This window comes from Spermophilus citellus, assembly GCF_964194105.1.
Source record: "Spermophilus citellus genome assembly, chromosome: 17".
Lineage (NCBI taxonomy): Eukaryota > Metazoa > Chordata > Mammalia > Rodentia > Sciuridae > Spermophilus > Spermophilus citellus.
Window position 1 is genome coordinate 58,835,587 of NC_138199.1, and position 14,236 is coordinate 58,849,822.

Genomic DNA, 14,236 nt, shown 5'->3' on the forward strand with positions numbered 1-14,236 from the left:
AGCCAGGGCTCTCAGATCTTCCAACTAAAAAGCAAACTCTAGCAACATCCCTCAGTTTTGTTGTTGTTTTTGTTTGTTTGTTTGTTTGTTTTGCTGTGCTTGGCATCAAACCTAGGGTCTCACACATGCTAGACAAGGGCTCTACCACTGAACTGCACCCCAGTCCCATCCCACACCCACAGAATTTTGACTTCATGTTTAATACCATTAAGATTCTGGCATCTCAGAATGTTACATTGGGCCTTCATGGTTGGCTTGTCCAAATCCATACTTTTCACTACTAGAGAACTGAGCCCTGGGGAGAAGAAAGTGGCTTGCCCTAATTAGCATTAAAGGTTCCTTATCTGTGACACCGAATACAGGACTCAAATTTTCTGCTTATAAATCTTTACCGTTTCTAGGGTGCTAAGACCAGTCTTCATGTGGGGTAAAAGTCAACACCAAGGAAGCAACTGCTTTTGCTGGGACAAAAGAACAGTCCTTCTCCCTCAGGAAAGGTCCAGCATGTCCATACATCTATTCCCACAGGCTCCCAAGAATTGAGGGTCCTTATAGACCCAGCAACTGGGCAGCAAATTCCTATGAATGATGCCAAATGGGTGTGTCTGCTTCCCACTCATGTCTGCATGGCTTTTTATACTTTCCTTCTTTGTCATCAAATAAAATTACAAATATAAAGTAAGTATGTTTATATACATGTCCCTTTAGAGTAAGCAAACCTCATCATGATTTCAGGTGCTCCCACGAACAAAATAAAATAAAATTGCACTTGTGACCTCTCAGATTAAAGACTGAGTTAAAATGAGGCTGTCCTTCCTGTAGGAATAGAGGCCACACAAGCTGATACAACTGGCCCATTGTGCCATCCTGGCACTTAGGTTCAATAGACTCATGGGAATGACTTCTTCACAAGACACCCATGAGGTAGGTAAATGCAGCCACCCCTGTGGGTGGATGTAGCACACAGAGGCCCGGGCTTAGGTTGTGGAGGTGCCTCGGACGTGGAGCAGAGGTCTGAAGGGGAGGACCTCATGAGAGAAGTCTCCAGTATGCAGCAAATATCTGCAACAGCAAGGGTGTGGAAATGGGAGGAAAAGAGAAGGGGCTGGTCTAAGGATGACATTTCTGAACAAACCTCCAGCGTAGAGTTGCCAGGGAGTCAAATCTAAAGGGTCGTGATTATGAACTGGGGAAAGCTGGCACATCCCCCAGGCCATGCAGGACCCTGAGTGGCCCTGCCTTCCTCACTCTCATCAGGTCAACGTATATTAGGTGGCAAGGACTTCCCTTTCAAGAGAACCACAGCTGATCCAGGTGGTGGCAGAAGGCACAGGAAGCTCTCCCCTGACTCTCCCTTCAGCCTGAGGGAAATGTAAGGACACAGAGACACAGGTGACAAAAACCGGGCTGCACGGGCCAGCAGTTCCTGAGAGTCAGACCCGATGCCATAAAATTACAAACTCAGGACAGAGCCGGGGCTTAGCATCCCTTTCTCTAAAATGAGAAGCCTCAGCCCTGCCCTTTTCTTGAGGGAGAATGGCCTACTAAGGAGAGCTGGCTTCTCACTGAGGTAATGAAGAACAGCTGCTCAGCTCCATGTCACCCTCAAGCTAAGCAGGACACATCCCTGCAGGAGGCATTGGAGAACAAAGGCCGAGGAGCTGTGCTCTGGGGACACATCACACGTTTTAAATTAAACATTTCCCCACGTGTAACACACACACACACACACACACACACACACACGCACAAATACTGACATTCTCCCAGCCCACCCCACTCCAAGCCCCAAATCCCACCCCACAAATACTGTCCTCTGTAAACATGGTGGCAGAGACGCCCACAATCCTGGCATAGTCTGATAATGATCTGATGATGACGTCTTGTCATTAAGTGCCCCGATAGGTGATATTGGTGAAGGTGGACGTGGCCTCTTTATACAGTGGGTTGTTGGCCTGTGGAGAGAAGAAGAGAGTGAGTGTCACACAGTCAGTTCCGGGGTCCTCTCATGTCCCAAAGGCTTCAATTTCACCTGAGAGGTTTGCCCAAGACACCCTTCTCTGGCCTAGACTGGATGAAACCGGCTAGTGCTCATTTTACTCACACTTTCACTTTTAGAATGGGAATGGGCAGGAAATGAGAGGAGGAAAAATGATGTGGCCACCTTGTGGCTGTTTTTAAAGGGTTAAAATCAGTCCAGCACCTTTTTTTTTTTTTTTTTTGGAGGCCCATCATTCTTTGACAATCCCAAAACCTTCTAGAATAGCTTTCACCCAAATCTGTCCTGTTTTCTCCTCTCGCCCTTCTCTTTCTTTTATTTTTCTCCCCTTTTTCTTTCGCTGTGACAGGGCCAGCCAATGTGAGGCAGAGAGAGAAATGTAGTAGTTGATGGGTGAAGGTCAGAACACAGAGGACTGCTTTGGCTGAAATAATTCTTAATTTGTTTTCATCTCTTCAATGATTACCTACAAAACTGTCATATTATCAGGGAAAAATAAGCCCCTCACTGGGTTTCTCAAATTATTTTCCAACAAAAAAATGACAAAACCCATGAAGTTAGGCAGTTCTTTCTCTTTTTTTTTTCTTTTTTTCCCCCCTTTGGCATTAGAAAGTGAACCCAGAGACACCTTACAACTGAGCTACATCCCAGCCCTTTTTATTTCTTATTTTGAAACAGGGAGTCACTAAATTGTTGAGGGTCTCTCACTAACTTATTAAGGCTGGCCTTAAACTTGTGATCCTCCTGCTTCAGCCTCCCGATTGCTAGGATTATAAGTGCACACCACTGCACCTGGCTAAGTAGTTCTTAATGGTAACTGCAAGAAGCCCAGCACATTCTTCTGTCCTTTGGAGACTCAGCATGCTCTGTATGCTCTTAACAGAAACATCCAAGGTTCTTGGAACTATTGGGTACAAAGTCCTGGGATCACCACCAAATGGGATCAAACTTTTGGCCTAACCCTGGACATTTAAGGAATCAAATGTCATGTAAAAGGTCCAGAAAATAGTTAAGATATGGAAGATGAACCAAAGGAGAATACAGTAAAATTAGTATATAAAAAGTTCTCAATAAATGCTTGTTTGATTGGCTTAAATCAAGATAAACAACAGGGACCATAAAGAGTCTGATTTGGAAACTACCATTTCATCATTTGGGGGCAAAGAAGAGAATGAGGTAGATTGATGTCCTGCCACTATTCTTAAGTGGCTGACCCCAAAAGGAAGTCCTATAGTTACCTAATTCCCTCCCACAATCAGACAAGCACTGAACTCCCTTGCACTCAGTTCTCTTACTTATAAAATGGGAACACTAACACTCCCCACCACAAAGGTTGTTTCAGGGATGAAATAAGCTAATATATAAAAAAGCATTTAGAACAGTTCCTGGCACATGGCAAACCCTCAGTCAATGTTAGCTATTCTATTTTTTTCTATTTGTTTTTAATGCTTTGGACTTCAATACTATATAATGTATTATTGTTCTCAATATAGGTTTGTCTTGTCTCCCTCAATTGAAGAGTAAGTTTCTTTTCCATTTCTTTACACTGTTGGAGCAGAGCTGGGTCCTATTTGTTCTATCAGTACTCAAGACATGGCCCATGGTCACCGTGTGGTAGAGGATCCGGTAGTTTTCAGGAAGCTTAAAGAAAACCGTGAGACCATCTCCCAGTTTCCAGAACAGAGGATAATCCGAAAACTGCAGTACTGGATGACCCTGGCCACTCTGAACAGCTGCTGTTCCCACTTCAGGTTCTCGAACCAAAGACTCAAGAAAATGCCCAGCCCAACCCAGCCTCTTACTGTGTCCCATTTTGCTCTGGCTCGTTCTTCCTCAAATTTAGCAAACTCTTTCCGGTCATGGATGGTGATGAGAAGCTTCCAGATGAGCAGAGTAGCAAGGCCGATGAGCAGAATAGCCCCCATCACTGACAGCAGGACCACAAGGATGTCCGGACCCTTGGGACACTCTGCAAGGAAGAAGCAGAGAGCAGGAATCACTTGAACTGGCCATGAATGTAAGACCTTGAGTGTTATTTCAGAGGAACAATGCACTGGAAACGCCTCTGAAGGAAACAGGACAGTTTTAAAACAAATTCATTGTTTGTTTGTTTGTTTGTTTTTAAGGGAGCAATCTTTAGGGGGGTAATAAGCTGTCCTGAGTGGTTTAAATCTGAGCTCTCAAGCTGGTCACTCCTGCACAAAATCTAGACCACCTGATATGGGTTAACCAACTGTTTTTTGTGTTTTTTTTTAATTGATTCTGCTGGGTTTGGTGGCACATGCCTATATTCCCAGCAGAATCAGGAGGCTGAGGCAGGAGACTGTGAGTTCAAAGCCAGCCTCAGCAACTTAGTGAGGCCCTAAGCAACTCAGCAAGATCCTGTCTTTAAGTAAAATACAAAAAGGGCTGGGGATGTGGCTCAGTAGTTAAGTGCCCCTGAGTTCAATCCCTAGTACAAAAAAAAAAAAAAAAAAAAAAAATCCATTTGGCCACTGTGGGTGTAGCCCAGTGGTAGAGTACTCCACAAGGCCCTGGATTCTATCCCCAGGCCCACACACAACAAAAAGAGAAAAAAAAGAATCAAAAGATTTGGAAACTCTAGAACAATATCCCTATGAAGTGGCCACCAACTACAGCTGAGAGCAGTTGCTCCTTTTACCTGGGACACAGTGTTTTCTATTTGTGAGAGTCCTCACCACTCTCCCATTTCTTCCCTAAACAGAGGCAAAGTGTGACTTGTCCTTGTGTCTGTACCACTGTGCACTCTGGATTTAAATCCTGGCTTAACACACTGTACGATGTGACATTCAGTAACTAATTTTTCTGGATGTCTGTTTTCTATTTTCTTTGTCTTTAAAATGGAGAAAGTATTCACATTCCCTTTTAGGGGTGGGTGGGTGGGGTACTAGGGACTGAACCCAGAGCCTTGCACAGGACAGGCAAGTGCTCTACCAATGAACTACACCCCAACCCTTCAAACTCAATTTTAAAAATTGCAAAGAGTAATAATTAAATGAAATATATTTAAAGAACTGAAAGCAATGCCTGGCTCACAATAAATAGTAGGGGCCATTATTACCAGTGTTCTTCTTATACCCAGTGTTTTTATTTATTTGCTAACTGAGCCCCGGTAGACATTAGTGTCTGTTAATTGTGGTTTAGATATTTATATCCTTAAGGGCGATGAACCTTTTTAGCATGCTTAGAGACCAGGAAGCCTGCCAGCCACGATAATCTTAAAGGTTCTTTCTCAAAATATTTAGTCATCCAGAATCCTACCCCATTGTAAGCTGACTTCCTGTTCAGCCCCAGTCAATAACCAAAGCAGACAGAGGTCCGTCATCCCTCTGAGGGTCAGCTGATTATCCTCTGCAGATCACTGCTCTCATAAACTTCAGGTGTCTGACAAATGACCTCACTCTGGAACCTCAAGTGTTATGAAACCAGGTGTCTGTATGTACGGGTACTGATGAGTCTGGAGAGGAAGTCACACCCACTTTCCACACTGTCTCCCACCTTCTTCTCTAAACATACACTCTATGCTCACCACACATTACACAAACACAACCACTACCACAAACCAAGTTGGTCCTTTTCCAAACCACCAAGTTACACCCTATCTATAATTAAAGGGACGCCTGGAGAGAGGCTGCGAGGTTCCAGCGTCTGAATTCCCAGGAGTGAAGGGCCCCAGTTTTTCTGGGAAAAGCAATTATAAATTCCCTGGAAGAATGGAGTAGGGCTGACCTTCAAACCCCAAGGTGAAATCTCTTCCTTCTGCATGTTAGTCTGGGCAGGACAGGTAGAATCCCGGGAGGTATTCAGGTGAGATCAATCTGTTACTCATCTGTCCCAACAGGGGTATGTGGCTTCCCAGAAGCAGAAGACAAGATCAGGTGGTCTCTGAAAGGCACCTCCAGCTGCAGCAACAGCCCCAGATTGAGTGACCCAAGGTCAGAGGAGTCTGGGTAGGGTTGGCAGGTTTAACAAACAAAATTATAGGAAGCCCAGATAAATTTTATTTTCAGATAAACAAGGAGTTAGTTTTAAGGGTAAGTATGTACCAAACAGCGCCTGGAACGTACTGTATTTTATCTGGAAACTATCCGGGAATGAACAGGCCCCAGCTCAGGAGCCCATTCCACATGGCCATTCCCCACATGGCCAATGCCTAGCCATGTGACATACTCCCTTTTACTGCCCTGTCAGGGCTCAGCCCTTCAAAGAGAGCATCTGAGAGGCCATGAGAAAGAGATATCTCCTACTATCCTCTGGGAACCCAGCTGCTACAACCTCCCCAAAGTTGGAGTCCCTAGAAATAATTGGGGCTGGGGCTAAGAGGAGAAGCAGAGCCAGGACAAACAGAGAGGAAATGAGGGGCCCATATTCTTTTTATTTTACTTAATTTTTGTTTTGCTCTTTTTAGATATACATGACAATAGAGTGTATTTTGACATATTATACTAGAGTCCCTTATCCTAACGTGGAGGAGTGGGTCTCCTGACAGGGCACCAGCGTTACCATCATCTCTATTCCCCACAACCTGAGGCAGTAGATTGCAGTCACAAAATCCCAAGCCAAATGATTTGGATAAATGATTCATCAAAAGTACCAGCCAAGACAGGTGTACAAAGAGATGAGATAATGTTAGACCCAAAAGCAAAGACACAATGCCCTTCTGAAATTAGTAGGGACAAAATCGCAGCTAGGGTGGGTGGGATGGCGTGAGGAAATCGTGGTCAAACCAGTCCACCCCTGCTGGCTCCTGGACACATCCCCAGACTCTCCTCTCTCCTTCCTCATGTCAACTGCCCTTGAAGTGGCTAAATAAAATTAAGGTTATGCCCTTTCTTGACCTTCCTTTTCCCATATAAAGGGCAAAAGCTCTGGGAAGGGCTAGTGGACAACATTCCAGACAGGACACCATGCATTCCTCCACCCATGGACATAGCAACGCCCTGGGTGATGTAGATGTGGCAGCTCTTTCCTAAGGAAGGGAGACCTGGGGTAGCTCCTCCAGACTTTCCTGCCTCCTTTTTCAAACCACCTCATTTTCTTCCCTCCCCAAGCAGCCAAAATTCTGGTTAGCAGATATCAAGATGTACATACACTCACTTTTCCTCTAGGAATAATCAAACCTAGAAAATCATTCAAAACCTCTTTATTAACTAACTTCTTGGTAGATGTACAGGGATATAGCAATAGATAAGACAGGCATGGTTCGAGTATCTGCACAGCATATGATCTGAGCAGATGAGCTGATTAAAGAAGCAATTTAATTCTAGTGAAATGAAGGCCCTTCTAAGGAAGCACAGATGCTATGCGAGTCAAACAGAAGAACCAAACCTAGTCAGCAATATGGAGGCCAGGGGAGGACTGAGAAGGCTTCTTGGGGGAAGTGGTGAGCCTAAAGCAAGAGGCTCTCAAATGTTGGGGTGTAGCCCAATTGCCAGGAACACTAATAGCACAGAGGTGTGGTTTGTGGAAGTAAGACAGGGCTCAGGACTGTTCTTTGTTGCTGGGGATTGAACCCAAAGTCTCACACATGCTAGGTAAGTATTTTATTACTAAGTTATGACCCCAGCACTGGGGTTTTTTTTTAAACAGGAAAATATGCTAAAGTTTGAGAACCCCTGCTCGTGGACCAAGGGCTAGCAAACAATATAACCCATGAGCCAAATGCAACTATCAACTCTCTCTGTAAATACAGCCATGACCACTTCACAGAATAAATATGAATGGCCAATAAATACATGAAAAAATGTCCAACATCTCCAGCAATTAGAGAAATACAAATCAAAACTACACCGAGATTCCATCTCACTCCAGTCAGAATGACAACAATCAAGAATATAAGTAACAATAAGTGTTGGTGAGGATGTGGGAGAAACGTACACTCATACATTGCTAGTGGGATTGAAAATTGGTGCAACCGATAGGAAGGGCAGCAGAATACAATAGACACTAGTATGGCTGTATGTATAAACGTGGCTGTAAAACCAATGTGATACTGTAATCTGTACATGTGGAAAAATAAGAATTCATACTCCATTTGAATCAAATGTATGATATGTCAAGATCATTGTAATGTTTTGAGCAACTAATAAAAAATTTTTTTAAAAAAAGAAAATTGGTGCAACCACACTGGAAAGTATCCTCAGAAAACCTGGAATAGAACCATTAGACCCAGTTATCCCACTCGTCAGTACATACCCAAAGGACTTCAAAGCAACATACTACAGTGACACAGTCACATCAATGTTTATAGCAGCCCAATTCACAATACCTAACCTATTGAACCAACCTTCATGCCTTTCAACAGATGAGTGGATAAAGAAAATATGGTATATATACACAATGGAATACTACTCAGCCATAAAAAAGAATGACTTTATGACTTTTGCCATAGATCTGGAGACTATCATGCTAAGTGTAACAAGCCAATCTCCAAAAACCAAAGGTCAAAAGTTCTCTCTGATATGTGGATGCTAATACACAACAGGGGGTGAAGAGAAGAATAGAATTTCATTGGATTAGACAAAGGGGAATGAAGGGAAGGGAGAAGGATAAGAATAGGAAAGACAGTAGAATGAATTAGACATAACTTTCCTATGTTCATATATGAATACACCACTAGTGAAACTTCATTCTTGTGGCACAACCACAAGAATGGGATCCTAATTAAAATAAATCATGTACTCTATGAATGTATAATATGTCAAAATACACTCTACTATCATGTATATCTAAAAAGAACAAATAAAACAATAAAAATATATAGCCAATTGTCCACAAGTTTACAGAATATCTATGGCTGCTTTCCTGCTATAATAGCAGGGCTGAGTAGCCACAGCAGAGACCATATGGCCCTTGAAACCTAAAATATTTTGGTCTTTTGCAGAAAAAAAAATTCTGGTCCTTTGTCTAAAAGATGATTTGAAGAAATTCTTACAGCTATGAATGTCAGGATACCAACTGATTCAAGTTCAGCCTTCCAAGGTTGTTCCTTCGTTCTAGTGTTTGCCCAGCCTCCACCATTAACAGTCCTATCCCACTGCAATGACGTTATTGATTTCCATGCCTGTCTCCCCCATGGCCTGCGAGTACCACATCTGTCTATTTACTGTTAGTTTCAGCACCTAGCATAGTATCCAGTATATAGTAAGTATTCCAAATTATTTTCTAATGATTCATATCTTAATCTGTTGTTTAAGGGCAAAGAAGGTATATGGTTTGGATATGCTTTGAGTGTGTCCCTGAAGCATTCATGTGCTAAAAGCTTGGTTCCCAACATGGGAATATTGAAGTGCTGGAACCTGTAAGAGATAGGTCAAAGTAGTTAGGTCATTGGGAGCATTGCCCTTGCAAGGGATTAATGTAGTTCTCACTGGACCCCCATTCGTTCCCAGCCTGGGTGAGGGTATAGTTCAATGACAGAACACGGGCTTAGCACATGGCCCTGGGTTCAACAGTCAGCATTCACCAGAGGATGAACTGACGAAACCACTGATCTTGGACTTCTAGCCTCCAAAACTGTGAACCAAATGAAACCTCTCCTCTTCATACATTTCTCAGCCTCAGGTATTTTCTTTATAGCAGTAGAAAATGGATGAAGACAGAGGCCATGATGGTGGTAAGGTGAAGCAAACAAATCTAACTGTTGGGTGGTAATCAACCTGTGGTTGGTCTGGTTATGGCGGGGTGGACTCCTCCTACTTCCAAAGGGTCTTGAGAGCAAGCAGTATTTTTAATCTTTTCGGTGTTCAATGCAGCCTTGAGTCGGTGCCAGAAACCTATCACTACATCCTGCCATAACATGGTAGGATCAGTGCCTCCCACCGTCAGGCCTTCCTCTTATAGCAGCAGGCAGGGTACTCATTGCAGCTGTCCTCAGTAGAACTTATGCCATGTGCTATAAAGTTCTAGAATCTAAATTCCTTATTTCTTGACCTTATTGCCTCCAAAAATGCAATGATAGGACTGCAGATGTACCTCAGTGATAGAACACTGGCCTAGCATGCATGAGGCCCTGGGTTCCATCCCCAAAACTGAGGGGAAAAAGTAGTCATGACATATTTTGTTCCTTGATGACATCCAAACCCACCTTCTTCCTCTCTTTACCCACCTTCTTATCTTTCTGTCTCCTCAATTAGAAAGTCACTTTCTTGCTGATACTTATGTTTATACATCCCCTCACCAGGGTGACAAACTCTCACATCACTTTTAAAGCCAGGTTTAACCTGTTCAGTTTAAGAGGAGTGGTGGGTAGAAATTCCTGCCTAAGATTGTTCTCTCTCCTGGGGGGTAAAGAAAGGACTTCAGGAGTCACTCACCTGGCTCTTCTACCACATACAGGATGGACTTTCCACTAGAGTCTTCATAGTACTGGAACCTGACGACGCAATCTTCCTCATTCTTATAGGTACAGTTGACTGCATCCTTGCCAGTGTCCTCTGGGGAAGGGAGAGGAGAATATGGAAGAATGAAAAACAAGTCAATTCCTAGAAGATGACAGATTTCAAGACCTCTGCCACAGGACTTCTAGAAGAACATGTGACAGGAAACCCTGTGTCTGATATTAGGCCAGATGCCTAGGTTCAAGATAGCCGGCATGCCTGGCAGTTGCCACTCACTGACCCTCACGGATGTATTTTGTCCCTCAAGGGCCCTTATTGGTTCTTATTCCTTCCTCTGGAAGGGACATGACATAATAACATTATACACTTTGATTCAAATCCTGGCTCCGCTTCCTACCAGCCGTGTGATCTTGGGTAAGTTATTTGACCTAACTCATTCTCTCTTTCTTCATCTATCTATAAAAGGGAGATGATCTCCCCACCTTACAGAGTTGGTGGAGAATTTTATGCATAAAATAAACAGACCTTAACATACAGTAGGCATTTCCTCCCTTCTCTTTCTCTGCTTGCTCAATAATTCTCCATAGTTTGTTTACACAGCCCTTTTAGCTCTTCCATGTCTGTTTCTGATCTAGTGTGCCTCCCACAGTGTGTCATTTAACTCTCCAACCTGTTATTCTGTTGGTGACACTACGGTTACCCTCCACCAGTTGCACTACATCCTATACTGAGGAACCAGATGGGCAAAACTGATACACCATGAAATTAAGCAAATGTGCCAAGATTCCCACTGCAAATAAGTGATGGAGAGGGACTAGAACATGAGTCTAAAAATACATTCCAGTGGACCTGAAGTCAACAGGCCATCAGTACTGGTACCACAGCACAAAGGAAAGAGTAAACCTTTCAGGATTTAGTTCTCAATGCATTTCTCCCTTGTGTGGGCAAGTTAATTTTCTTGAGACTCAGTTTACTCATTCACAAAATAAAGGTAACAATAGTACTATAGTTCTACTTCATTAGGTTTGGAGAAAAATATGTAATGAATGAGTAGGAAAGAGGCTTTTTTTAAATTTTCATAAGTTATAAAATTCATATAGGTAAGCACTTACCCTTATGATGATTATGGTGACAAAGGAGGTGGGTAAAGAAATGCTTATCAACTAATGCCCACCTGGTCTAGATGATAAAAATACCTTGACATCTTAGCATACCCTTCCTCTGGGCTAATTATAGAAGTATAGCCCCCTCTAGAAGAAAACTCCCTCTTCAAACTCAATCCCCAAATCACCAACCTCACCCCAGCCCACTTCTGATATTAATCAAAAGGTTCAGAGATCTCACTCTTTTCCATAACACTCCCACCCAAAGCTGACTGCCTGGCCATCTCACAACGGATCTCACTAAAAACGAATTTCCTGCCCTTGTGGGCGATTGTTATCTTCAGAGAGATGGCATCTCCCTAGCACCACCTAGTGCCTCCCGGCCCAGATAACCCCCACATCAGCTGTGCTGACAGCAGCAAAGATCATCTTTAAAATCAAGATGAAGTAAAAGAAAAATAACTGCAGGCAAGAATTTTGCTCCCTGCTGTGTTCATATTTCTGTCTTATCTCTGGGGAGCTCCAGAAAGCCAGAAGTAGGGCTTCAGGATAAAGAGATTTGGGTAATGACCATCAGGGTGAAGGTTTTCCTCCAAACAAGCCTGAGTATTGCTTAACTTTTAATAAAGTGAACTAGCCTACTAGGCTAAGATGAGGCCCACCATAGGCAACCACTTCCCAAGTGTGTGCCTCTGGTTTTTTATCTTTAAGTAGAGTACATTATCTTTCTTTCTTTGGGGATGGGGTGAAGTTAGGGTTGTCCAATTTATACACCCTTTACAAGTTACGCACAGGTTTTTGCTGGGTCTGTGTGCTTCAGGAATCAGAAAGGGGCACTCTGGAGGGGTCAGAGGAGGTCTCTCAAGAAAGTTAGACTTCATTTCATGCCTGCTGTGCATCAGGCCTGCATGACCAGTTCTTGAAGCAGGAATTACTCTTCCATGTTACAGATGGGAGTTGGGCAGGTTCTGAGATTGAAGTGAAAACATTCAGAACCCAGACGAGTGAGACTCTGAGGCCTGCTGAACTTACTAAGCTCTTTCACAGACTCAATCTCATCGCGGCAGTAACGGGTGCAGGTATTTTCCTCCTGTAGGATTCCCCGGTCAAACTTCTTACACTCCACACATTCCCTAAAGGAGAGAGGACACGGCGATTAAAGCAAGGGAGCAGCAAGCTGAGGCATGTCCCAGTCCACCTCTGACCTCTACGTACCCAGAAAGCGGCTCCTCAGTTTAAAAAATTTAATAACACAACACACACACACACACACACACACACACACACACACACACTGTAAAATCATCCTAAGGCCCCAAATAGTCAAGTGTGGAGTTCAGGAGTAAAGGTGTCCTCCTCACCCACAGGCTTCTCATCCGCAGCCAGAGGTCCCCGGGTCCTTTGTTAAACTTCATGTACCAATCAGGATATGTGAGCCCTACACACTTCTGGGAACTTTAAAGTCAAAACTTGTCACAAAACTGGGGGGCCCAGGACAAAATGAAATTATTGTTCAAAAATTACTAAGAACTGTGACAGAAGAACATGCAAAGGCCCTACTAAGCATGGGGCCCTGTAGAGCTGCACAGTGCACGCCCAATATTCCAGCCCTGCTTAAAGTGGTAAGAAGACTGGCAGAGCTTCGGACTTGGGGCTTCCTCTGACCCACAAACAGGTGAAGTGTGTACTGGCGAGTTGCCCCTGTCGCACAGTGTCCTCCCCAATTCCAGCCTCTGCAACTCCTATAGAATCAGAACATCAGCACTGGAATGTTCCAGAGAATATCTGGCTTAGCCTTCCTTTCTGAATTTGGGAGTGTTCGAGATGCCACCCTAGGAGAGAGTTTGCTCCAACTAGAATCCAGCTAGTGCTACTTTGGCCCCTTGCCGTTGGCTCTACCTCCAACTCCCCATAGTTTTCATTGGAAAGAGGAGAGAAGCCATTTGACAGGAGCAAACTCTTCTTCCTAAAGCTTCAGTGAGTAAGAGGTAGAACTTTAAGACCTTAAGAGTTGAGGATTCTAGTCCAGGGGACCCTCTCCCCACTCCCAGCCTCCCAAATCTCTCCAAACTTCCCACTCACTTTTTAAAGGTGCAGGCATCCGGGCAAGTGGGACATTTCTCACAAGTGTCCCCATAGGAGCCTGGCTGGATGCAGATGCAGCTGCCACATTCACACTTGCCCCGGCCGCTGCACAGAAGCCCATTGCTGGACATGCAGGTGTCAGTACGGGTGGTGCAGTTGCAGTAGTAGCCAGTCCAGTCGGAGTCACACAGGCAGTCCCCGCAGCTGCACTGGCCATGCCCTGAAAGCAGACAGCCCAAGAGGGTGGATCAGCTAGTGACTGTCCCACTCCCGTGGCATCCTGCCACACACTTCCATTCTGCTCTCCCAGCCAGACAGATAATAATCCTCCAGGTCAGCAGGGAACTGGCCCCATATCAGGGGAACCCTACTCCACGGGGACACACTCTCCAGATGTTCCAAGGTGTGGAAGGTCTTGGTCTGAATCCCTACAGGACAAAGGAGTCTCAGGAGCTGAGTTTCCCAAGCCTCCTACCTTCCTCTTGCCCTTGTATGAGGACAAGGCAGATCTTCAGCCTTGAGAACTGGCACAGCACTGAGCCATAGCTTGCACCCACAGAGAGTACCCAGGATCCTGGATGATGTGGCCTGAGACAGCAAAGTGACCCTCAGGCCCCAAACTCTCTCCCTTTGATCTGGCATAGACTGCTCCTCTCTCCAACCAGACCTTTATCATCATTGTCTTCTCC

General features: G+C 44.3%; 1 protein-coding gene and 1 long non-coding RNA gene across 2 annotated transcripts in view; one reads left to right on the forward strand and one right to left on the reverse strand.

The window, feature by feature from the left end:
- The window catches only part of LOC308636207, a 770,476-nt gene that overhangs the window by 270,288 nt on the left and 485,952 nt on the right, over nt 1–14,236 (forward strand). The gene's annotated exons all lie outside the window — the stretch shown is intronic.
- LOC308635493 (integrin beta-3-like) overlaps nt 1,831–14,236 on the reverse strand; it is a gene marked incomplete at its 5' end in the record, with an annotated part of 36,974 nt that continues 24,568 nt past the window's right edge. The window contains 5 exons of the mRNA XM_081269921.1: nt 1,831–1,955; nt 3,802–3,968; nt 10,336–10,455; nt 12,495–12,595; nt 13,545–13,767. Of these exons, the coding sequence (XP_081126047.1) occupies nt 1,890–1,955; nt 3,802–3,968; nt 10,336–10,455; nt 12,495–12,595; nt 13,545–13,767 (677 nt within the window). The remainder of the gene's footprint in view (nt 1,956–3,801; nt 3,969–10,335; nt 10,456–12,494; nt 12,596–13,544; nt 13,768–14,236) is intronic.